Source organism: Pleurodeles waltl, chromosome 12 (assembly GCF_031143425.1).
Source record: "Pleurodeles waltl isolate 20211129_DDA chromosome 12, aPleWal1.hap1.20221129, whole genome shotgun sequence".
Lineage (NCBI taxonomy): Eukaryota > Metazoa > Chordata > Amphibia > Caudata > Salamandridae > Pleurodeles > Pleurodeles waltl.
In genome coordinates this window covers 581,119,388-581,146,126 of record NC_090451.1, presented here as the reverse complement: position 1 = coordinate 581,146,126, position 26,739 = coordinate 581,119,388, and the positions used below count along the sequence as shown (strand labels likewise).

The 26,739-nt window shown below is 48.0% G+C and overlaps 1 protein-coding gene across 1 annotated transcript in view; it reads right to left on the bottom strand.

The window, feature by feature from the left end:
* The window catches only part of LOC138267554 (uncharacterized), a 417,805-nt gene that overhangs the window by 319,240 nt on the left and 71,826 nt on the right, over positions 1 to 26,739 (bottom strand). The window contains exon 2 of the mRNA XM_069216603.1: positions 4,284 to 4,421. Within this exon, the coding sequence (XP_069072704.1) occupies positions 4,284 to 4,421 (138 nt within the window). The remainder of the gene's footprint in view (positions 1 to 4,283; positions 4,422 to 26,739) is intronic.

The following is a 26,739-nucleotide window of genomic DNA, read 5'->3' as shown; positions in this document are numbered from 1 at the left end:
AACTGTAAGCTTCTTCCAACAGGTGCCAGCTTCCTTGCACCCTCAGCTGGCATTTCCTGGGCTCCTGCCCACTCTCGACACTGTTGCGATTATTGGACTTGGTCCCCTTGTCTTACAGGTACTCAGGTCCGGAAATCCGCTGTTGTTGTATTGCTGGTGTTTGTTCTTCCTGCAGAATCCCCCAATCACGACTTCTGTGCTCTCTGGGGGTAGTAGGTGCACTTTACACCTACCTTGCAGGGTCTTGGGGTGGGCTATTTTTCTAACCCTCACTGTTTTCTTACAGTCCCAGCGACCCTCTACAAGCTCACATAGGTTTGGGGTCCATTCGTGGTTCGCATTCCACTTTTGGAGTATATGGTTTGTGTTGCCCCTATACCTATGTGCTCCTATTGCAATCTACTGTAATTTTACACTGCTTGCATTACATCCTTTTGCTATTACCTGCATAGTTTTGGTTTGTGTACATATATCTTGTGTGTATATCTTATCCTCATACTGGGTGTACTCACTGAGATACTTTTGGCATATTGTCATAAAAATAAAGTACCTTTATATTTAGTACTTCTGTGTATTGTGTTTTCTTATGAAACTGTGCATATGACACCAGTGGTATAGTAGGAGCTTTACATGTCTCCTAGTTCAGCCTAAGCTGCTTTGCCATAGCTACCTTCTATCAGCCTAAGCTGCTAGAAACACCTCTTCTACACTAGTGTCCAGGGGGGGAGGAGCCCAGGAAACCCTGGATGAAGGTGCAAGGAAGCTGCCTCTGGTTGGAAGAAGCTTGGAGTTCTGCAAGAAAGAAGAGGACTAGGAACTTCTCCTTTGGAAGCCAGATGTCCCACGTCACGATTAAGCTTGCAGAGGTGTTCCCACGCTTGTTGGCTGCAAGGGTCTCGGTAGAGGTTTTTGGGTGCTGCTGAGGACCAGGAAGGACCAGGATGTTGCCTTTTGGGGGAGGAGACAAAGGGTGAGCTCAGCAACTCAGAGAGCCCTCACAGAAGCAGGCAGCACCCACAGAAGTACCCCAACAGGCACTTAGAAGAAGAGTGAACCGGAGTCCACGCGAAGTTACAAAATGGGGTCCCACGATGTCGGAGGACAACTCACAAGGTTGTGCACTGCAGGCAGAAGTGCTGGGGACCCAGGCTAGACTGTGCACAAAGGAAATCCGGGAAGAGTGCACCGGAGCCGGAGCAGCTGCAAATCACGCAATACACACCTTTGCAGTCTACCGTGGGAGGCAAGTACTTACCTCCACCAAACTTGGACTGAAGAGTCACTGGACTGTGGGAGTCACTTGGACAGAGTTGCTGTGTTCCAGGGACCACGCTCATCAGGATGAGAGGGGATCCAGAGGACCAGTGATGAAGTCTTTTGGTGTCTGTGTTAGCAGGGGGAAGATTCCTTCGACCCAATGGAGATTTCTTTGGAGCTTCTGGTGCAGGGTGAAGGCAGGCTACCCCCAGAGCATGCACCACCTGGAAACAGTCGAGAAAGCTGGCAGGATTAGGTGCTACAATGTTGCTGGTAGTCGTCTTGCTACTTTGTTGCGGTTTCGCAGGCGTCCTGGAGCAGTCAGCGGTCGATCTTTGGTAGAAGGTGAAGAGGGAGATGCAGAGGAACTCTGGTGAGCTCTTGCATTCGTTATCTGAAGAATCCCCCAAAGCAGAGACCCTAAATAGCCAGAAAAGGAGGATTGGCTACCAAGAGAGGTAAGAGCCTATCAGAAGGAGCCTCTGACGTCGCCTGCTGGCACTGGCCACTCAGAGCAGTCCAGTGTGCCCCCAACCTCTCTATTTCCAAGGTGGCCTGTGTAAGAATTGTCAGAACTCCCTATGGGTGGCAAAAGAAATGCTGCAGCCCATAGGGATCTCCTGGAACCCCAATGCCCTGGTTACCTAGGTACCATATATTAGAGAATTATAAGGGTGTTCCAGTATGCCAATCAGAATTGGTAAAATTAGTCACTAGCCTGCATTGACAATTTTAAAAGCAGAGAGAGCATAAACACTGAGGTTCTGGTTAGCAGAGCCTCAGTGACTCAGGCAAAAACAAGCATACACACAAGTAAAAATGTGGGTAAAATGCCAGGCAAGATGGTACTTTCCTACATTGCGTTTCACAGAAAATGGCACTGCCTGGGCCCAGAAAGAGCCAGGTCGACTCTACCCAGGAAGGAAAGACAGAAGGGGCTCTCAGCAACTCAGAGAGCCCTTAGAAGCCCAGGCAGCATGCACAGGAGTCCCACAGCATGCGGACAAAGGAGTTGCAAATGGTGGTTGTTGCAGCACCACACAAAGGGATCCCATGGCACCGGAGAAAATCTCACGGAGCTGAGCATCACAGGATAGAGTGCTGGGGAACTGGGCTACGCTGTGGAAGAAGCATTTATTGGAGAAGTGTACAGAAGCCCTAGCAGCTGCAAAAAGTTAGTGCAGAGGGGTACTCTCTGGCACAGGGTGGCAAGCTCTTACCTCCACCAAATTTGGACAGCTGGACCTTTGGACAGTCAGGGTCAATTTAGTCTACCACCTGTGATCCAGGATCCAAGCTCGTCATCAGGAGAAGGGACACAGAGTACCGGTTGTCACTGCAGAGAAGTGCCTGCTGAAGCAGGAAAGTGACTCTGTCGCTCCACAGGAGATTCCGTCGGTTCTTCTGGGGCAGGATGAAGACAGGCAGTCCTCAGAGTGTGTACAACCTGGAAACTGTTGCAGTTGCTGGCAGTAGCTGAAGTCACAGAGTTGCAGTAGCCTTCTTGGATACTTTTTTGCAGTTGTAGAGTTCCTGGACCAGTTCTGCGGTTGATCCAATGGTAGAAGATGAAGTAAAGGATGCAGAGGATCCCTGCTGGAGTCTTGCAATCCAAATCTGACGAAACACCTGGAGGAGAGACCCTAAATTGCACTCCGAGGGGGATTGGTCACCTAACCTGGCATGGGCCTATCAGGAGGGGTCTCTGATGTCACTTACTGGCACTGGCCACTCAGATGCTCCCCGAGTTCCCTGACCATCCTGAAAACAAAATGGCAGAACCCAGGGACACTCTGGAGGAGCTCCGGGCATCACCCCTGGGGTGGTGATGGACAGGGGAGTGGTCACTCCCCTTTCCTTTGTCCAGTTTCGTGCCAGAGCAGGTTCCAAATGGAGAGGGTGTAACACCCCTCTCCTAAAGAAAATGCATTGTTCTGCCTTACTGGGATTGAGCTGCTTAAGCCCCAGGTGGGCAGAAGCCTGTCTGTGAAGTGGCAGCAGCTGGGGGTGTAGTGAAAACCTCAGAAGACTGGTATGGCAGTACTGGGGGCCATGGTGGAGCCCCCAGGGTGCATGGAATTATGGCCCCCCAATAGCAGAATCAGATTGGGAGTACAATTTCTGGTTCCTAGACACCTCACATGGCCATAATTGGAGTTACCATTGTGAAGCTACATATATGTATTGACCTATGTGCAGTGCACACTTATAATGGCATCGCCGCATTCACGAGGTTTGGGAAAATGGGCCTGGGTGATGTGGGGGCACCTCTGCTAGTGTAGAGGTGCCCTGACACACAGGTATTATGCACCGAGCCTTTGGGGACTGAAGGTTAGACATATAGGTGAGTTATAAGTTACCTGGTGTAGTGAAAATGGCTGTGAAATAGTGCTTGCACTATTTCACTCAGGCTGCAATGGCAGTCCTGAAGAAGTGTTTGTATGAGCTCCTTATGTGTGGCAAAAGAAATGCTGCAGCCCATAACGAGCTTCTGGAACACCAATGCCCTGGGTACCTAGGTACCATATGCTAGGGACTTATAAGGGGGGTCCAATATGCCAATTTGGAGTGGAATACGGGGTTACCAGTATGTAAGTACAAAATTTGGAATTAGAGAGAGCATAAGCACTGGAGTTCTGGTTAGCAGGACTCCAGGGACACAGTCAAGCATACTGATAAAACAGTAAAACATACTGACATGTGAGCCGCAAACTGTGAACACGGGGGTCCTGGCTAGCAGGATCCCAGTGAGACAGTAAAAACACGCTGACAGACACTGACAAACAGGCCAAAAATGGAGGGAACAATGCAAGAAAGAGGCTACTTTCTCACACTCTTTCAGTAATCACCACCACAGATAAGTCAGTAGAATTAGTGGCACTACCTCGTCATTGCAAAGTGACACTGCAACCTCATTTTAATTTCTTATGACAATATGAATGCATCAAACGCCATTGAACATGGTTCTCCTCCACGCTTCATACCCACTGGAACAATTGAACAACATCTATTTACGTGTTACTTACAGGTGGCATCACAGGGCAGACAACATCTTCGATAGGTGTCTCCATTGCAGATTGCGGTCTGTACGCCAGCTATACATTTGTAATTACGATAATCAACACACTTTCCTCCCTTGTTGGTACAGGCAGTGTCAGCAAGAGCTGCAAAGAGGGTAAAGAACATTGCTGATAAATTAGCAGAAATTCGGAATTCATGGATACAGAATTCACGTGTGGAAGTCTCAAATTCTGACTGAATTCTAAATTGTATATATTGTTGTTTTTTCATCATACCTTTCACCTACACTAAGCCTAGAAGCTGCAATGTTTGTATTTGACCTCAGTAAAACGGAGGACAGGGTAGTCCATTCAAAAGCAATTTCCCCTCTTCCACCATATTCTGTTTTGTCTACATTTGCACAAATAAACTGGTGTGTTTTAGGTAGTGTGTTTAGAAGCCTTTATTAGAATGTTGGAGGATGAGAATGTTGGGAGGAATCAATGTTCTTATGTTGACAGATAAAGATGATGCTTGCTACGGCTCGTCGCATGTTCGTATCTCCAACAAAACATTCATTAGTACCAGCAATTTATGGGTGACTTTATGGGGCATATTTATACTTTGCGCCGGATTTGCGTTTTTTTTTCACGCAAATCCAGAGCAAACTTAACTTCATATTTATATTTTGGCACTAGACATGTCTAGCGCCAAAATATTGAAGTTAAAGTATTTTTTTTGCCTGTGAGATGCAAGGTAGGTGTTCCCAGGCAAAAAATGACTCTAAGGCCCAAGCGCCTTATTTATCCACCTGTGCAAAATTCACAGACAGGAGGAGGAGGACCTTAAATAATGGCACTAAGCCTGCTTAGCACCATTATTTAACGTCTGGGTATGGACAGGCGTTAGGGGACCTGTGGGCCTTTTTCCATGGTCAGAGACCTCTGGAAACAGCCCACAGATGCCCTTCCCTGCCTCCAGAGACACCCCCACCCATCCGCACCCACACCTGGAGGACACCTAAGGATGGGGGGACCCATCCCAGGTAAATCCAGGTAGGTCTTTTTTTTTTTTTTGTCAAAGTGCCATAGGGGGCCTAACTTGAGGCCCTCTACATGGCACTGTGCCCAATGAGCATGCCCATTGGGCTGGGGGGCACAACTCCTGTCTTAACTGAGACAGGAGTTATGTCCATAGGGTTTTAATGTCGAGAAATGACGCTAGTCATTTTTTTTGCCTCTGCCCGTACTAGCGTCATCCTCTGACGCTAAACCACCTGTTTCCCCTATGCCTCCCACATCCGGCTAGCATCCTTTTCTAAGACTCTAGCCGGACCTTACTGCTGGCTAGTGTCATACCATAAATATAATCCCTGTCCGGCATCTTGGTATGCGCTAGCTGGCGGTAAACTTTTTGACGCTGAACTGCGTTAGCGCAGTTCAGCATCAAAAAGTATATACATAGGCCTATGTGTCCAACAATTCAGCGTAAATTGGCTTTTCCCATGCCACATTTGTTTTTATTCTGGTGTGAAAAATGCAATTTTGCATATCGCTGTTGCAGTACAGCAATTTTTCGAAAGGAAAATACACATTAAAAGTAAACACTCAGTAGGCCCAATGCACTGAGCTGCTGGATAAAAACGGCTCCCAATTTTTACATGACAAATATTCAAAAAAGCATAGCTATCATGCGAAAATAGGTATATGTAGGAAGCTGGCCAGGCTTATATTGGGAACCTGATGGTACTTTCACCTTGTGCAGGTCCAGTTATCCCTTATTAGTAGATTAGTAGTGTTCTAGCAGGTTAGGCTGATAGAGGTAGCTATAGCAGAGCAGCTTAAGCTGAACTAGGAGACATGCAAAGCTCCTACTATACCACTTATATCATATTGCACTATATCATAAGAAACACAATACTCAGAGTTACTAAAAATAAAGGTACTTTATTTTAGTGACAATATACCAAAAGTATCTCAGAGGATATACTCCCTTAGGAGGTAAGTAATATACATAAAATATACACACAAACCAAAATCATGTAAGTAAAACATTTAGAAAAGTAGTTGTAGGAGGCTGGACTGGTTTGTAGTGAGTACCAAGGGGTACTTGCACCTTGCACCAGGCCCAGTTATCCCTTATTAGTGTATAGGGTGTCTAGCAGCTTAGGCTGATAGATAATGGTAGCTTAGCAGAGCAGCTTAGGCTGAACTAGGAGACGTGTAAAGCTACTACAGTACCACCTAGTGTCATATGCACAATATCATAAGAAAACACAATACACAGTTATACTAAAAATAAAGGTACTTTATTTTTATGACAATATGCCAAAGTATCTCAGAGTGTACCCTCAGTGAGAGTATAGGAAATATACACAAGATATATATACACAATAGCAAAAATATGCAGTATAGTCTTAGAAAACAGTGCAAACAATGTATAGTTACAATAGGATGCAATGGGGACACATAGGGATAGGGGCAACACAAACCATATACTCCAGAAGTGGAATGCGAACCACGAATGGACCCCAAACCTATGTGACCTTGTAGAGGGTCGCTGGGACTATTAGAAAATAGTGAGAGTTAGAAAAATAACCCTCCCCAAGACCCTGAAAAGTGAGTGCAAAGTGCACTAAAGTTCCCCTAAGGATAAAGAAGTCGTGTTAGAGGAATAATGCAGGAAAGACACAAACCAACAATGCAACAACGCTGGATTTCCAATCTGGGGTACCTGTGGAACAAGGGGACCAAGTCCAAAAGTCACAAGCAAGTCGGAGATGGGCAGATGCCCAGGAAATGCCAGCTGCGGGTGCAAAGAAGCTTCTACTGGACGGAAGAAGCTGCGGTTTCTGCAGTAACGCAAAGGGCTAGAGACTTCCCCTTTGGAGGACGGATCCCTCTCGCATTGTAGAGTCGTGCAGAAGTGTTTTCCAACCGAAAGAACGCCAACAAGCCTTGCTAGCTGCAAATCGTGCGGTTAGCGTTTTTGGATGCTGCTGTGGCCCAGGAGGGACCAGGAGGTCGCAAATTGGACCAGGAGGTAAAGGGGACGTCGAGCAAGACAAGGAACCCTCTTAGCAGCAGGTAGCACCCGGAGAAGTGCCAGAAACAGACACTGCGAGGATGCGTGAAACGGTGCTCACCCGAAGTCGCACAAAGAAGTCCCACGTCGCCGGAGAACAACTTAGGAGGTCGTGCAATGCAGGTTAGAGTGCCGTGGACCCAGGCTGGACTGTGCACAAAGGATTTTCACCGGAAGTGCACGGAGGCCGGAGTAGCTGCAAAAGTCGCGGTTCCCAGCAATGCAGTCTAGCGAGGTGAGGCAAGGACTTACCTCCACCAAACTTGGACTGAAGAGTCACTGGACTGTGGGGGTCACTTGGACAGAGTTGCTGGATTCGAGGGACCTCGCTCGTCGTGCTGAGAGGAGACCCAAGGGACCGGTGATGCAGTTCTTTGGTGCCTGCGGTTGCAGGGGGAAGATTCCGTCGACCCACGGGAGATTTCTTCGGAGCTTCTAGTGCAGAGAGGAGGCAGGCTACCCCCACAGCATGCACCACCAGGAAAACAGTCGAGAAGGCGGCAGGATCAGCGTTACAGAGTTGTAGTAGTCGTCTTTGCTACTATGTTGCAGTTTTGCAGGCTTCCAGCGCGGTCAGCAGTCGATTCCTTGGCAGAAGGTGAAGAGAGAGATGCAGAGGAACTCGGATGAGCTCTTGCATTCGTTATCTAAAGTTTCCCCAGAGACAGAGACCCTAAATAGCCAGAAAAGAGGGTTTGGCTACCTAGGAGAGAGGATAGGCTAGCAGCACCTGAAGGAGCCTATCAGAAGGAGTCTCTGACGTCACCTGGTGGCACTGGCCACTCAGAGCAGTCCAGTGTGCCAGCAGCACCTCTGTTTCCAAGATGGCAGAGGTCTGGAGCACACTGGAGGAGCTCTGGACACCTCCCAGGGGAGGTGCAGGTCAGGGGAGTGGTCACTCCCCTTTCCTTTGTCCAGTTTCACACCAGAGCAGGGCTAAGGGGTCCCCTGAACCGGTGTAGACTGGCTTATGCAGAATTGGGCACATCTGTGCCCAACAAAGCATTTCCAGAGGCTGGGGGAGGCTACTCCTCCCCTGCCTTCACACCATTTTCCAAAGGGAGAGGGTGTAACACCCTCTCTCAGAGGAAGTCCTTTGTTCTGCCATCATGGGCCAGGCCTGGCTGGACCCCAGGAGGGCAGATGCCTGTCTGAGGGGTTGGCAGCAGCAGCAGCTGCAGTGAAACCCCAGGAAGGGCAGTTTGGCAGTACCAGGGTCTGTGCTACAGACCACTGGGATCATGGGATTGTGCCAACTATGCCAGGATGGCATAAAGGGGGCAATTCCATGATCATAGACATGTTACATGGCCATATTCAGAGTTACCATTGTGAAGCTACATATAGGTAGTGACCTATATGTAGTGCACGCGTGTAATGGTGTCCCCGCACTCACAAAGTCCGGGGAATTGGCCCTGAACAATGTGGGGGCACCTTGGCTAGTGCCAGGGTGCCCTCACACTAAGTAACTTTGCACCTAACCTTTACCAGGTAAAGGTTAGACATATAGGTGACTTATAAGTTACGTAAGTGCAGTGTAAAATGGCTGTGAAATAACGTGGATGTTATTTCACTCAGGCTGCAGTGGCAGGCCTGTGTAAGAATTGTCAGAGCTCCCTATGGGTGGCAAAAGAAATGCTGCAGCCCATAGGGATCTCCTGGAACCCCAATACCCTAGGTACCTCAGTACCATATACTAGGGAATTATAAGGGTGTTCCAGTAAGCCAATGTAAATTGGTGAAATTGGTCACTAGCCTGTTAGTGATAATTTGGAAAGAAATGAGAGAGCATAACCACTGAGGTTCTGGTTAGCAGAGCCTCAGTGAGACAGTTAGGCACTACACAGGGAACACATACCTATAGGCCACAAACGTTTGAGCACTGGGGTCCTGACTAGCAGGGTCCGAGTGACACATAACAAACATACTGAAAACATAGGGTTTTCACTATGAGGACTGGGCCCTGGCTAGCAGGATCCCAGTGAGACAGTGAAAACACCCTGACATACACTCACAAACAGGCCAAAAGTGGGGGTAACAAGGCTAGAAAGAGGCTACTTTCTCACAGTAGTGCAAACACTATAGAACACAATAGAATGCAATAGGAGAAAATAGGCCTAGGGGCAACACAAACCATATACTCCAAAAGTGGAATGCGAACCAAGAATGGACCCCAGGCCTAGTGTAGTGTGTAGAGGGTCACTGAGAGTGCAAGAAAACACTAAGGGTGTCCAAGATACCTGTAGGAGGCTGGCCTGGCTTTCACTGGGTACCCTGTGGTACTTACACCCTGTGCCAGGTCCAGTTATCCCTTATTAGTAGAATAGAGGTGTTTCTAGCAGCTTAGGCTGATAGAAGGTAGCTATGGCAAAGCAGCTTAGGCTGAACTAGGAGACATGCAAAGCTCCTACTATACCACTTATATCATATGCACAATATCATAAGAAAACACAATACTCAGAGTTACTAAAAATAAAGGTACTTTATTTTTATGACAATATGCCACAAGTATCTCAGTGAGTACCCTCGGTAAGAAGGTAAGTAATATACACAAGTTATATGTACACAAACCCAAAATAGGTAAATAAGAGTTAGAAAAGTAATGCAAACACTGTAGAATTACAATAGGTTGCAATAGGCAAACATAGGTCTAGGGGCAACACAAACCATACACTTCAAAAGTGGAATGCGAATCACGAATGGACCCCAGACATATGGGAACTTGTAGAGGGTCGCTCGGACTGTAAGAAAACAGTCAGGGTGTCCAAGATACCTGTGAGAAAGTAGCCTCTTTCTAGCCTTGTTACCACCACTTTTGGCCTGTTTGTGAGTATATGTCAGGGTGTTTTCACAGTCTCACTGGGATCCTGCTAGCCAGGGCCCAGTGCTCATAGTGAAAACCCTGTGTTGTCAGTATATTTGTTATGTGTCACTGGGACCCTGCTAGCCAGGACCCCAATGCTCATAAGTTTGTGGCCTATATGTATGTGTTCCCTGTGTGATGCCTAACTGTCTCACTGAAGCTCTGCTAACCAGAACCTCAGTGGTTATGATCTCTCTGCTTTCCAAATTGTCATTAACAGGCTAGTGACCAATTTCACCAATTCACATTGGCATACTGGAACACCCTTATAATTCCCTAGTATATGGTACTGAGGTACCCAGGGTATTGGGGTTCCAGGAGATCCCTATAGGCTGCAGCATTTCTTTTGCCACCCATAGGGAGATCTGACTATTCTTACACAGGCCTGCCAGTGCAGCCTGAGTGAAATAACATCCACGTTATTTCACAGCCATTTACCACTGCACTTAAGTAACTTATAAGCCACCTATATGTCTAACCTTCACCTGGTGAAGGTTAGGTGCAAAGTTACTTAGTGTTAGGGCACCCTGGCACTAGCCAAGGTGCCCCCACATTGTTCAGGGCAAATTCCCCGGACTTTGTGAGTGAGGGGACACCATTTCACGCGTGCACTATACATAGGTCACTACCTATGTATAGCGTCACAATGGTAACTCCGAACATGGCCATGTAACATGTCTAAGATCATGGTATTGTCACCCCAATGCCATTCTGGCATTGGGGAGACAATTCCATGATCCCCCGGGTCTCTAGCACAGAACCCGGGTACTGCCAAACTGCCTTCCCGGGGTCTCCACTGCAGCTGCTGCTGCTGCCAACCCCTCAGACAGGTTTCTGCCCTCCTGGGGTCCAGGCAGCCCTGGCCCAGGAAGGCAGAGCAAAGGATTTCCTCTGAGAGAGGGTGTTACACCCTCTCCCTTTGGAAATAATTGTGAAGGGTGGGGAGTAGTAGACTCCCCCAGCCTCTGGAAATGCTTTGATGGGCACAGATGCTGCTCATCTCTGCATAAGCCAGTATACACCGGTTTAGGGATCCCCCAGCCCTGCTCTGGCGCGAAACTGGACAAATGAAAGGGGAGTGACCATTCCCCTGACCTGCACCTCCCAGGGGAGGTGCCCAGAGCTCCTCCAGTGTGCCCCAGACCTCTGCCATCTTGGAAACAGAGGTGTTGCTGGCACACTGGACTGCTCTGAGTGGCCAGTGCCATCAGGTGACGTCAGAGACTCCTTCTGATAGGCTCTTACCTTTCTTACTAGCCTATCCTCCTTCCTAGGTAGCCAAACCTCCTTTTCTGCCTATTTAGGGCCTCTGCTTTGGGGAATTCTTCAGATACCGAATGCAAGAGCTCACCAGAGTTCCTCTGCATCTCCCTCTTCACCTTCTGCCAAAGGATTGACCGCTGACTGCTCAGGACACCTGCAAAACCGCAACAAAGTAGCAAAGACGACTACTGCAACCTTGTATCGCTTCATCCTGCAGGCTTTCTCGCCTGTTTCCTGGTGGTGCATGCCCTGGGGGTAGCCTGCCTCCTTCTTCCACCAGGAGCTCTGGAGAAATCTCCCGTGTGTAGGAAAGTACCATCTTGCCTGGCATGTTACCCCCATTTTTCACTGTATATATGTTGTTTTAGTTGTATGTGTCACTGGGACCCTGGTAACCCAGGGCCCCAGCGCTCATAAGTGTGCCTGAATGTGTTACCTGTGTAGTGACTAACTGTCTCACTGAGGCTCTGCTAATCAGAACCTCAGTGGTTATGCTCTCTCATTTCTTTCCAAATTGTCACTGACAGGCTAGTGACCATTTTTACCAATTTACATTGGCTTACTGGAACACCCTTATAATTCCCTAGTATATGGTACTGAGGTACCCAGGGTATTGGGGTTCCAGGAGATCCCTATGGGCTGCAGCATTTCTTTTGCCACCCATAGGGAGCTCTGACAATTCTTACACAGGCCTGCCACTGCAGCCTGAGTGAAATAACGTCCACGTTATTTCACAGCCATTTTACACTGCACTTAAGTAACTTATAAGTCACCTATATGTCAAACCTTTACCTGGTAAAGGTTAGGTGCAAAGTTACTTAGTGTGAGGGCACCCTGGCACTAGCCAAGGTGCCCGCACATTGTTCAGAGCCAATTCACTGAACTTTGTGAGTGCGGGGACACCATTACACGCGTGCACTACATATAGGTCACTACCTATATGTAGCTTCACCATGGTAACTCCGAATATGGCCATGTAATATGTCTATGATCATGGAATTGCCCCCTCTATGCCATCCTGGCATTGTTGGTACAATTCCATGATCCCAGTGGTCTGTAGCACAGACCCTGGTACTGCCAGACTGCCCTTCCTGGGGTTTCACTGCAGCTGCTGCTGCTGCCAACCCCTCAGACAGGCAGCTGCCCTCCTGGGGTCCAGCCAGGCCTGGCCCAGGATGGCAGAACAAAGAACTTCCTCTGAGAGAGGGTGTGACACCCTCTCCCTTTGGAAAATGGTGTGAAGGCAGGGGAGGAGTAGCCTCCCCCAGCCTCTGGAAATGCTTTGTTGGGCACAGATGTGCCCAATTCTGCATAAGCCAGTCTACACCGGTTCAGGGACCCCTTAGCCCCTGCTCTGGCGTGAAACTGGACAAAGGAAAGGGGAGTGACCACTCCCCTGACCTGCACCTCCCCTGGGAGGTGTCCAGAGCTCCTCCAGTGTGCTCCAGACCTCTGCCATCTTGGAAACAGAAGTGCTGCTGGCACACTGGACTGCTCTGAGTGGCCAGTGCCACCAGGTGACGTCAGAGACTCCTGCTGATAGGCTCCTTCAGGTGTTAGTAGCCTTTCCTCTCTCCTAGGTAGCCAAACCCTCTTTTCTGGCTATTTAGGGTCTCTGTCTCTGGGGAAACTTTAGATAACGAATGCATGAGCTCAGCCGAGTTCCTCTGCATCTCTCTCTTCACCTTCTGATAAGGAAACGACCGCTGACCGCACTGGAAGCCTGCAAACCTGCAACATAGTAGCAAAGACGACTACTGCAACTCTGTAACGCTGATCCTGCCGCCTTCTCGACTGTTTTCCTGCTTGTGCATGCTGTGGGGGTAGCCTGCCTCCTCTCTGCACCAGAAGCTCTGAAGAAATCTCCCGTGGGTCGACGGAATCTTCCCCCTGCAACCGCAGGCACCAAAAAGCTGCATCACCGGTCCCTTGGGTCTCCTCTCAGCATGACGAGCGAGGTCCCTCGAATCCAGCGACTCTGTCCAAGTGACCCCCACAGTCCAGTGACTCTTCAGCCCAAGTTTGGTGGAGGTAAGTCCTTGCCTCACCTCGCTGGGCTGCATTGCTGGGAACCGCGACTTTGCAGCTACTCCGGCCCCTGTGCACTTCCGGCGGAAATCCTTCGTGCACAGCCAAGCCTGGGTCCACGGCACTCTAACCTGCATTGCACGACTTTCCAAGTTGGTCTCCGGCGACGTGGGACTCCATTGTGCAACTTCGGCGAGCACCGTTTCACGCATCCTCGTAGTGCCTGTTTCTGGCACTTCTCCGGGTGCTACCTGCTTCAGTGAGGGCTCTTTGTCTTGCTCGACGTCCCCTCTCTCTGCAGGTCCAATTTGCGACCTCCTGGTCCCTCCTGGGCCCCAGCAGCGTCCAAAAACGCCAAACGCACGATTTGCGTGTAGCAAGGCTTGTTGGCGTCCTTCCGGCGGGAAAACACTTCTGCACGACTCTCCAAGGCGAGAGGGATCCGTCCACCAAAGGGGAAGTCTCTAGCCCTTTTCGTTCCTGCAGAAACCTCAGCTTCTTCTGTCCAATCGAAGCTTCTTTGCACCCGCAGCTGGCATTTCCTGGGCATCTGCCCATCTCCGACTTGCTTGTGACTTTTGGACTTGGTCCCCTTGTTCCACAGGTACCCTAGATTGGAAATCCACAGTTGTTGCATTGCTGGTTTGTGTCTTTCCTGCATTATTCCTCTAACACGACTCTTTTGTCCTTAGGGGAACTTTAGTGCACTTTGCACTCACTTTTCAGGGTCTTGGGGAGGGTTATTTTGCTAACTCTCACTATTTTCTAAAAGTCCCAGCGACCCTCTACAAGGTCACATAGGTTTGGGGTCCATTCGTGGTTCGCATTCCACTTCTGGAGTATATGGTTTGTGTTGCCCCTATCCCTATGTTTCCCCATTGCATCCTATTGTAACTATACATTGTTTGCACTGTTTTCTAAGACTATCCTGCATATTTTTGCTATTGTGTATATATATCTTGTGTATATTTCCTATCCTCTCACTGAGGGTACACTCTAAGATACTTTGGCATATTGTCATAAAAATAAAGTACCTTTATTTTTAGTATAACTGTGTATTGTGTTTTCTTATGATATTGTGCATATGACACTGAGTGGTACTGTAGTAGCTTCACACGTCTCCTAGTTCAGCCTAAGCTGCTCTGCTAAGCTACCATTATCTATCAGCCTAAGCTGCTAGACACCCTATACACTAATAAGGGATAACTGGGCCTGGTGCAAGGTGCAAGTACCCCTTGGTACTCACTACAAGCCAGTCCAGCCTCCTACATTGGTTGTGCAGTGGTGGGATAAGTGCTTGAGACTACTTACCACTCTTGTCATTGTACTTTTCATAAGAGAAAAATATACAAAACAAGGTCAGTGTATATACACATAGCCAAAAAGTTTAGCATTTCCTCTTTTCACTCTTTTCTAAGTGCTGAAAAGTACTTCTAAAACTTTCAAAAAGTTCTTAAAAGTTTAAAAAGTTTTTTCTGTCTTTCCAAAAAGTTCTGAAAACTTTTTTCTCTTTTTCTATCACTTTAACTCTCTCTAAAAAATGTCTGGCACAGGCAAAAATGTTGAACTGTCCAAACTTGCATATGATCACCTTAGCTGGAAAGGAGCAAGGAGTCTCTGCATAGAGAGAGGTTTGAGTGTAGGGAAGAATCCTTCCTTAGAACTGTTAATTAATATGCTTAGAGTACAGGATAAGGCCATAAGTGCCCAATCTGGTGAAAAAGTAGCTAATGGTTCTCAATCTGATCCAGGGACTCCCACAGGAAAAGGTTCAGGAAAGAAACTTCTCAGCCTGCCCATTACTAGACAGTCTAGCATAGTTGGTACAGAGGTTGAATCACACCATACTGATGGTGTGCTCTCACATTATACTGGTAGCCAAGCTGTTAGGGTGCCCTCTGTAAGGGACAGGTCTCCTTCTGTTCATTCCCATCATACCTCTGTATCTAGAAATGTCCCTCCCACCCACCCTGATGACAGATTGTTAGAAAGGGAGCTCAATAGATTGAGAGTGGAACAAACCAGACTGAAGCTCAAGAAGCAACAGCTGGATTTGGATAGACAGTCTTTAGAATTAGAGAAGGAAAGACAGAAGTTGGGTTTAGATACCCATGGTGGCAGCAGCAGTATTCCCCATAGTCATCCTGCAAAAGAGCATGATTCCAGGAATCTGCACAAGATAGTTCCCCCTTATAAGGAGGGGGATGACATTAACAAGTGGTTTGCTGCACTTGAGAGGGCCTGTGCTGTACAGGATGTCCCTCAAAAGCAGTGGGCTGCTATCCTATGGCTATCATTTAGTGGAAAAGGTAGGGATAGGCTCCTTACTGTAAAAGAAAATGATGCCAATAATTTCCAAGTTCTTAAGAATGCACTCCTGGATGGTTATGGCTTAACCACTGAACAGTACAGGATAAAGTTCAGAGAGACCAAAAAGGAGTCTTCACAAGACTGGGTTGATTTCATTGACCAGGCAGTGAAGGCCTTGGAGGGGTGGTTACATGGCAGTAAAGTTACTGATTATGACAGCCTGTATAACTTGATCCTGAGAGAGCATATTCTTAATAATTGTGTGTCTGATTTGTTGCACCAGTACTTGGTGGACTCTGATCTGACCTCTCCCCAAGAATTGGGAAAGAAGGCAGACAAATGGGTCAGAACAAGAGTGAACAGAAAAGTTCATACAGGGGGTGACAAAGATGGCAACAAAAAGAAGGATGGTAAGTCTTCTGACAAGGGTGGGGACAAATCTAAAAATGAGTCTTCATCAGGCCCACAAAAACACTCTGGTGGGGGTGGTGGGTCCAAATCCTCCTTTAATCAGAACAAGGAAAAGAAACCATGGTGCTATTTATGTAAAATAAAAGGCCATTGGACAACAGATCCCAGTTGTCCAAAGAAAGGCACCACAGCTCCTACCACTACAACCCCTACTGCTACACCTAGTGTCCCTACTAATAGCAGTGGTGGTGGGAGCAAACCTACTAATAGCCAATCCAAGGGAGTAGCTGGGCTCACTTTTGGTAATTTAGTTGGGGTTGGTCTGATTAGGGAGACCACAGAGGCTACTTTAGTCTCTGAAGGGGCTATTGATTTAGCCACTTTGGTTGCTTGCCCCCATAACTTGGAGAAGTACAAGCAACTAACCCTAATAAATGGTGTTGAGGTCCAGGCCTACAGGGACACAGGTGCCAGTGTCACAATGGTGATTGAGAAACTGGTGCACCCTGAACAACACATACTTGGACACCAGTACCAAGTAACCGATGCTCACAACATAACACAAAGCCACCCCATGGCTGTTGTAAATCTCAACTGGGGGGGGGGTAACTGGTCCAAAGAAAGTTGTGGTAGCTTCAGATTTACCTGTAGACTGTCTATTAGGGAATGATTTGGAGACATCAGCTTGGTCAGATGTGGAGTTGGAGGCCCATGCAGCAATGCTGGGCATCCCAGGGCATATTTTTGCTTTGACAAGGGCTCAGGCCAAAAAGCAAAAAGGACAGGGAAGCTTGGATCCTGGAACAATGGACCAAGTGCTCCCTAAAGCTAGGGCTAGTAGAAGCAAACCACTTCCTACTATCCCTCCCTCTACAGTGGATTCTACTTCTGAGGAAGAATAATTCCCTCCCTGTGCAGAACCTACACCAGAGGAGCTGGAAGCAGACACTGCTGAGCTTTTGGGTGAAGGGGGGTCTGCCAGGGAGGAGCTGAGTGTGGCACAGCAAACCTGTCCCACATTAGAGGGTCTCAGACAGCAAGCTGTCAAACAGGCTAATGGGGATGTCAGTGACTCTCACAGAGTTTACTGGGAGGACAACCTCTTGTACACTGAGCATAGGGATCCTAAACCTGGAGCTGCCAGGAGATTAGTGATCCCTCAGGAGTACAGAATGTTCCTCCTAACACTGGCACATGACATTCCCTTAGCTGGGCATCTAGGACAAATGAAAACTTGGGACAGGCTTGTTCCCCTGTTTCATTGGCCTAGGATGTCTGAGGACACAAAAGAATTTTGCAAGTCCTGTGAAACCTGTCAAGCCAGTGGCAAGACAGGTGGCACCCCAAAGGCACCCCTTATCCCACTACCTGTGGTTGGGGTTCCCTTTGAAAGGGTAGGGGTTGACATAGTTGGCCCCCTTGACCCTCCTACTGCTTCAGGCAATAGGTTTATCTTGGTGGTAGTGGACCATGCCACAAGATATCCTGAAGCTATTCCTTTAAGGACCACTACAGCTCCTGCAGTGGCAAAGGCCCTCCTGGGAATATTTTCCAGAGTGGGCTTCCCAAAGGAAGTGGTATCAGACAGGGGAAGCAATTTCATGTCTGCATACTTAAAGGCCATGTGGAAGGAGTGTGGTGTAACGTACAAGTTCACAACACCCTATCATCCACAAACAAATGGACTGGTGGAGAGATTTAATAAAACTCTCAAAGGCATGATTATGGGACTCCCTGAAAAACTCCGCAGGAGATGGGATATCCTTCTACCATGCCTCCTTTTTGCCTACAGGGAGGTACCCCAGAAAGGAGTGGGCTTCAGCCCCTTTGAACTTCTTTTTGGACACCCTGTTAGGGGTCCACTCACACTTGTAAAGGAGGGTTGGGAACAACCTTTAAAAGCTCCTAAGCAGGATATTGTGGATTATGTACTTGGCCTCAGATCAAGGATGGCTGAGTACATGAAAAAGGCCAGTAAAAACCTTCAGGCCAGCCAAGAGCTCCAGAAGCAATGGCATGATCAGAAGGCTGTTTTGGTTCAGTACCAACCAGGGCAGAAAGTGTGGGTCTTGGAGCCTGTGGCCCCAAGAGCACTCCAAGATAAATGGAGTGGACCCCACACAATTGTTGAAAAGAAGGGTGAAGTCACCTACTTGGTTGACTTAGGCACTGCCAGGAGTCCCCTTAGGGTGCTCCATGTCAACCGCCTGAAACCCTACTATGACAGGGCTGATCTCACCCTGCTCATGGCAACAGATGAGGGACAGGAAGAAGACAGTGATCCTCTACCTGATCTCTTCTCTTCCACAGAACAAGATGCTCTTGTGGAAGGTGTAGTTTTGGCTGATTGTCTTACTGCTGAGCAGAAAGATAATTGCATAAATCTCCTAGGACAATTTTCAGAACTCTTCTCTACTGTGCCAGGCACCACTTCTTGGTGTGAGCACACTATAGATACTGGAGACAGTTTACCTGTCAAAAGTAAGATCTATAGGCAGCCTGACCATGTCAGGGACTGCATAAAGCAAGAAGTTCAGAAAATGTTGGAACTAGGAGTGGTTGAGCACTCTGACAGTCCATGGGCTTCTCCTGTGGTACTGGTACCAAAACCCAATTCTAAAGATGGAAAGAAGGAAATGAGGTTTTGTGTAGACTATAGAGGTCTCAACTTGGTAACCAAAACTGATGCTCACCCTATACCCAGGGCAGATGAGCTTATAGATACACTGGCATCTGCCAAGTATCTAAGCACTTTTGATTTGACTGCAGGGTATTGGCAGATCAAATTGTCAGAAGATGCTAAACCTAAGACTGCATTTTCTACCATTGGAGGACATTACCAGTTTACTGTAATGCCTTTTGGTTTGAAAAATGCACCTGCCACTTTTCAGAGGTTGGTGAACACAGTCCTGCAAGGGCTGGAAGCTTTCAGTGCAGCATATTTGGACGATATAGCTGTCTTTAGCTCCAGCTGGGATGATCACCTGGTCCACCTATGGAAAGTTTTGGAGGCTCTGCAAAAGGCAGGCCTCACTATCAAGGCTTCAAAGTGCCAGATAGGGCAGGGTAAGGTGGTTTATCTGGGACACCTTGTTGGTGGGGAACAGATTGCACCACTTCAGGGGAAAATCCAAACTATTATTGATTGGGTTCCCCCTACCACTGAGACTCAGGTGAGAGCCTTCCTAGGCCTCACTGGGTATTACAGGAGGTTCATTAAGAACTATGGCTCCATTGCAGCCCCTCTTAATGACCTCACATCCAAGAAAATGCCTAAAAAGGTATTATGGACAACAAGCTGTCAGAAAGCTTTTGAGGAGCTGAAGCAGGCCATGTGCTCTGCACCTGTCCTGAAAATCCCTTGTTACTCTAAAAAATTCTATGTCCAAACTGATGCATCTGAATTAGGAGTAGGGGCAGTCCTATCACAACTTAATTCTGAGGGCCAGGATCAACCTGTTGCTTTTATTAGTAGGAGGTTGACCCCTAGAGAAAAGCGTTGGTCTGCCATTGAGAGGGAGGCCTTTGCTGTGGTCTGGGCTCTGAAGAAGTTGAGGCCATACCTGTTTGGCACTCACTTCATTGTTCAGACAGACCACAAACCTCTACTTTGGCTAAAACAAATGAAAGGTGAAAATCCTAAATTGTTGAGGTGGTCCATATCCCTACAGGGAATGGACTATACAGTGGAACATAGACCTGGGAGTAGCCACTCCAATGCAGATGGACTCTCCAGATATTTCCACTTAGACAATGAAGACTCATCAGGTAATGGCTAGTCTTATTGTCCTTCGTTTGGGGGGGGGTTGTGTAGGAAAGTACCATCTTGCCTGGCATGTTACCCCCATTTTTCACTGTATATATGTTGTTTTAGTTGTATGTGTCACTGGGACCCTGGTAACCCAGGGCCCCAGTGCTCATAAGTGTGCCTGAATGTGTTACCTGTGTAGTGACTAACTGTCTCACTGAGGCTCTGCTAATCAGAACCTCAGTGGTTATGCTCTCTCATTTCTTTCCAAATTGTCACTGACAGGCTAGTGACCATTTTTACCAATTTACATTGGCTTACTGGAACACCCTTATAATTCCCTAGTATATGGTACTGAGGTACCCAGGGTATTGGGGTTCCAGGAGATCCCTATGGGCTGCAGCATTTCTTTTGCCACCCATAGGGAGCTCTGACAATTCTTACACAGGCCTGCCACTGCAGCCTGAGTGAAATAACATCCACGTTATTTCACAGCCATTTTACACTGCACTTAAGTAACTTATAAGTCACCTATATGTCTAACCTTTACCTGGTAAAGGTTAGGTGCAAAGTTACTTAGTGTGAGGGCACCCTGGCACTAGCCAAGGTGCCCCCACATTGTTCAGAGCCAATTCACTGAACTTTGTGAGTGCGGGGACACCATTACACACGTGCACTACATATAGGTCACTACCTATATGTAGCTTCACCATGGTAACTCCGAATATGGCCATGTAACATGTCTATGATCATGGAATTGCCCCTCTATGCCATCCTGGCATTGTTGGTACAATTCCATGATCCCAGTGGTCTGTAGCACAGACCCTGGTACTGCCAGACTGCCCTTCCTGGGGTTTCACTGCAGCTGCTGCTGCTGCCAACCCCTCAGACAGGCAGCTGCCCTCCTGGGGTCCAGCCAGGCCTGGCCCAGGATGGCAGAACAAAGAACTTCCTCTGAGAGAGGGTGTGACACCCTCTCCCTTTGGAAAATGGTGTGAAGGCAGGGGAGGAGTAGCCTCCCCCAGCCTCTGGAAATGCTTTGTTGGGCACAGATGTGCCCAATTCTGCATAAGCCAGTCTACACCGGTTCAGGGACCCCTTAGCCCCTGCTGTGGCGCGAAACTGGACAAAGGAAAGGGGAGTGACCACTCCCCTGACCTGCACCTCCCCTGGGAGGTGTCCAGAGCTCCTCCAGTGTGCTCCAGACCTCTGCCATCTTGGAAAAAGAGGTGCTGCTGGCACACTGGACTGCTCTGAGTGGCCAGTGCCACCAGGTGACGTCAGAGACTCCTGCTGATAGGCTCCTTCAGGTGTTAGTAGCCTTTCCTCTCTCCTAGGTAGCCAAACCCTCTTTTCTGGCTATTTAGGGTCTCTGTCTCTGGGGAAACTTTAGATAACGAATGCATGAGCTCAGCCGAGTTCCTCTGCATCTCTCTCTTCACCTTCTGATAAGGAAACGACCGCTGACCGCACTGGAAGCCTGCAAACCTGCAACATAGTAGCAAAGACGACTACTGCAACTCTGTAACGCTGATCCTGCCGCCTTCTCGACTGTTTTCCTGCTTGTGCATGCTGTGGGGGTAGCCTGCCTCCTCTCTGCACCAGAAGCTCCGAAGAAATCTCCCGTGGGTCGACGGAATCTTCCCCCTGCAACCGCAGGCACCAAAAAGCTGCATCACCGGTCCCTTGGGTCTCCTCTCAGCACGACGAGCGAGGTCCCTTGAATCCAGCGACTCTGTCCAAGTGACCCCCACAGTCCAGTGACTCTTCAGCCCAAGTTTGGTGGAGGTAAGTCCTTACCTCACCTCGCTGGGCTGCATTGCTGGGAACCGCGACTTTGCAGCTACTCCGGCCCCTGTGCACTTCCGGCGGAAATCCTTCGTGCACAGCCAAGCCTGGGTCTACGGCACTCTAACCTGCATTGCACGACTTTCTAAGTTGGTCTCCGGCGACGTGGGACTCCTTTGTGCAACTTCGGCGAGCACCGTTTCACGCATCCGCGTAGTGCCTGTTTCTGGCACTTCTCCGGGTGCTACCTGCTTCAGTGAGGGCTCTTTTTCTTGCTCGACGTCCCCTCTCTCTGCAGGTCCAATTTGCGACCTCCTGGTCCCTCCTGGGCCCCAGCAGCGTCCAAAAACGCCAAACGCACGATTTGCGTGTAGCAAGGCTTGTTGGCGTCCTTCCGGCGGGAAAATACTTTTGCACGACTCTCCAAGGCGAGAGGGATCCGTCCACCAAAGGGGAAGTCTCTAGCCCTTTTCGTTCCTGCAGAAACCTCAGCTTCTTCTGTCCAGTCGAAGCTTCTTTGCACCCGCAGCTGGCATTTCCTGGGCATCTGCCCATCTCCGACTTGCTTGTGACTTTTGGACTTGGTCCCCTTGTTCCACAGGTACCCTAGATTGGAAATCCACAGTTGTTGCATTGCTGGTTTGTGTCTTTCCTGCATTATTCCTCTAACACGACTCTTTTGTCCTTAGGGGAACTTTAGTGCACTTTGCACTCACTTTTCAGGGTCTTGGGGAGGGTTATTTTGCTAACTCTCACTATTTTCTAATAGTCCCAGCGACCCTCTACAAGGTCACATAGGTTTGGGGTCCATTCGTGGTTCGCATTCCACTTCTGGAGTATATGGTTTGTGTTGCCCCTATCCCTATGTTTCCCCATTGCATCCTATTGTAACTATACATTGTTTGCACTGTTTTCTAAGACTATCCTGCATATTTTTGCTATTGTGTATATATATCTTGTGTATATTTCCTATCCTCTCACTGAGGGTACACTCTAAGATACTTTGGCATATTGTCATAAAAATAAAGTACCTTTATTTTTAGTATAACTGTGTATTGTGTTTTCTTATGATATTGTGCATATGACACTGAGTGGTACTGTAGTAGCTTCACACGTCTCCTAGTTCAGCCTAAGCTGCTCTGCTAAGCTACCATTATCTATCAGCCTAAGCTGCTAGACACCCTATACACTAATAAGGGATAACTGGGCCTGGTGCAAGGTGCAAGTACCCCTTGGTACTCACTACAAGCCAGTCCAGCCTCCTACATTGGTTGTGCAGTGGTGGGATAAGTGCTTGAGACTACTTACCACTCTTGTCATTGTACTTTTCATAAGAGAAAAATATACAAAACAAGGTCAGTGTATATACACATAGCCAAAAAGTTTAGCATTTCCTCTTTTCACTCTTTTCTAAGTGCTGAAAAGTACTTCTAAAACTTTCAAAAAGTTCTTAAAAGTTTAAAAAGTTTTTTCTGTCTTTCCAAAAAGTTCTGAAAACTTTTTTCTCTTTTTCTATCACTTTAACTCTCTCTAAAAAATGTCTGGCACAGGCAAAAATGTTGAACTGTCCAAACTTGCATATGATCACCTTAGCTGGAAAGGAGCAAGGAGTCTCTGCATAGAGAGAGGTTTGAGTGTAGGGAAGAATCCTTCCTTAGAACTGTTAATTAATATGCTTAGAGTACAGGATAAGGCCATAAGTGCCCAATCTGGTGAAAAAGTAGCTAATGGTTCTCAATCTGATCCAGGGACTCCCACAGGAAAAGGTTCAGGAAAGAAACTTCTCAGCCTGCCCATTACTAGACAGTCTAGCATAGTTGGTACAGAGGTTGAATCACACCATACTGATGGTGTGCTCTCACATTATACTGGTAGCCAAGCTGTTAGGGTGCCCTCTGTAAGGGACAGGTCTCCTTCTGTTCATTCCCATCATACCTCTGTATCTAGAAATGTCCCTCCCACCCACCCTGATGACAGATTGTTAGAAAGGGAGCTCAATAGATTGAGAGTGGAACAAACCAGACTGAAGCTCAAGAAGCAACAGCTGGATTTGGATAGACAGTCTTTAGAATTAGAGAAGGAAAGACAGAAGTTGGGTTTAGATACCCATGGTGGCAGCAGCAGTATTCCCCATAGTCATCCTGCAAAAGAGCATGATTCCAGGAATCTGCACAAGATAGTTCCCCCTTATAAGGAGGGGGATGACATTAACAAGTGGTTTGCTGCACTTGAGAGGGCCTGTGCTGTACAGGATGTCCCTCAAAAGCAGTGGGCTGCTATCCTATGGCTATCATTTAGTGGAAAAGGTAGGGATAGGCTCCTTACTGTAAAAGAAAATGATGCCAATAATTTCCAAGTTCTTAAGAATGCACTCCTGGATGGTTATGGCTTAACCACTGAACAGTACAGGATAAAGTTCAGAGAGACCAAAAAGGAGTCTTCACAAGACTGGGTTGATTTCATTGACCAGGCAGTGAAGGCCTTGGAGGGGTGGTTACATGGCAGTAAAGTTACTGATTATGACAGCCTGTATAACTTGATCCTGAGAGAGCATATTCTTAATAATTGTGTGTCTGATTTGTTGCACCAGTACTTGGTGGACTCTGATCTGACCTCTCCCCAAGAATTGGGAAAGAAGGCAGACAAATGGGTCAGAACAAGAGTGAACAGAAAAGTTCATACAGGGGGTGACAAAGATGGCAACAAAAAGAAGGATGGTAAGTCTTCTGACAAGGGTGGGGACAAATCTAAAAATGAGTCTTCATCAGGCCCACAAAAACACTCTGGTGGGGGTGGTGGGTCCAAATCCTCCTTTAATCAGAACAAGGAAAAGAAACCATGGTGCTATTTATGTAAAATAAAAGGCCATTGGACAACAGATCCCAGTTGTCCAAAGAAAGGCACCACAGCTCCTACCACTACAACCCCTACTGCTACACCTAGTGTCCCTACTAATAGCAGTGGTGGTGGGAGCAAACCTACTAATAGCCAATCCAAGGGAGTAGCTGGGCTCACTTTTGGTAATTTAGTTGGGGTTGGTCTGATTAGGGAGACCACAGAGGCTACTTTAGTCTCTGAAGGGGCTATTGATTTAGCCACTTTGGTTGCTTGCCCCCATAACTTGGAGAAGTACAAGCAACTAACCCTAATAAATGGTGTTGAGGTCCAGGCCTACAGGGACACAGGTGCCAGTGTCACAATGGTGATTGAGAAACTGGTGCACCCTGAACAACACATACTTGGACACCAGTACCAAGTAACCGATGCTCACAACATAACACAAAGCCACCCCATGGCTGTTGTAAATCTCAACTGGGGGGGGGGGTAACTGGTCCAAAGAAAGTTGTGGTAGCTTCAGATTTACCTGTAGACTGTCTATTAGGGAATGATTTGGAGACATCAGCTTGGTCAGATGTGGAGTTGGAGGCCCATGCAGCAATGCTGGGCATCCCAGGGCATATTTTTGCTTTGACAAGGGCTCAGGCCAAAAAGCAAAAAGGACAGGGAAGCTTGGATCCTGGAACAATGGACCAAGTGCTCCCTAAAGCTAGGGCTAGTAGAAGCAAACCACTTCCTACTATCCCTCCCTCTACAGTGGATTCTACTTCTGAGGAAGAATAATTCCCTCCCTGTGCAGAACCTACACCAGAGGAGCTGGAAGCAGACACTGCTGAGCTTTTGGGTGAAGGGGGGTCTGCCAGGGAGGAGCTGAGTGTGGCACAGCAAACCTGTCCCACATTAGAGGGTCTCAGACAGCAAGCTGTCAAACAGGCTAATGGGGATGTCAGTGACTCTCACAGAGTTTACTGGGAGGACAACCTCTTGTACACTGAGCATAGGGATCCTAAACCTGGAGCTGCCAGGAGATTAGTGATCCCTCAGGAGTACAGAATGTTCCTCCTAACACTGGCACATGACATTCCCTTAGCTGGGCATCTAGGACAAATGAAAACTTGGGACAGGCTTGTTCCCCTGTTTCATTGGCCTAGGATGTCTGAGGACACAAAAGAATTTTGCAAGTCCTGTGAAACCTGTCAAGCCAGTGGCAAGACAGGTGGCACCCCAAAGGCACCCCTTATCCCACTACCTGTGGTTGGGGTTCCCTTTGAAAGGGTAGGGGTTGACATAGTTGGCCCCCTTGACCCTCCTACTGCTTCAGGCAATAGGTTTATCTTGGTGGTAGTGGACCATGCCACAAGATATCCTGAAGCTATTCCTTTAAGGACCACTACAGCTCCTGCAGTGGCAAAGGCCCTCCTGGGAATATTTTCCAGAGTGGGCTTCCCAAAGGAAGTGGTATCAGACAGGGGAAGCAATTTCATGTCTGCATACTTAAAGGCCATGTGGAAGGAGTGTGGTGTAACGTACAAGTTCACAACACCCTATCATCCACAAACAAATGGACTGGTGGAGAGATTTAATAAAACTCTCAAAGGCATGATTATGGGACTCCCTGAAAAACTCCGCAGGAGATGGGATATCCTTCTACCATGCCTCCTTTTTGCCTACAGGGAGGTACCCCAGAAAGGAGTGGGCTTCAGCCCCTTTGAACTTCTTTTTGGACACCCTGTTAGGGGTCCACTCACACTTGTAAAGGAGGGTTGGGAACAACCTTTAAAAGCTCCTAAGCAGGATATTGTGGATTATGTACTTGGCCTCAGATCAAGGATGGCTGAGTACATGAAAAAGGCCAGTAAAAACCTTCAGGCCAGCCAAGAGCTCCAGAAGCAATGGCATGATCAGAAGGCTGTTTTGGTTCAGTACCAACCAGGGCAGAAAGTGTGGGTCTTGGAGCCTGTGGCCCCAAGAGCACTCCAAGATAAATGGAGTGGACCCCACACAATTGTTGAAAAGAAGGGTGAAGTCACCTACTTGGTTGACTTAGGCACTGCCAGGAGTCCCCTTAGGGTGCTCCATGTCAACCGCCTGAAACCCTACTATGACAGGGCTGATCTCACCCTGCTCATGGCAACAGATGAGGGACAGG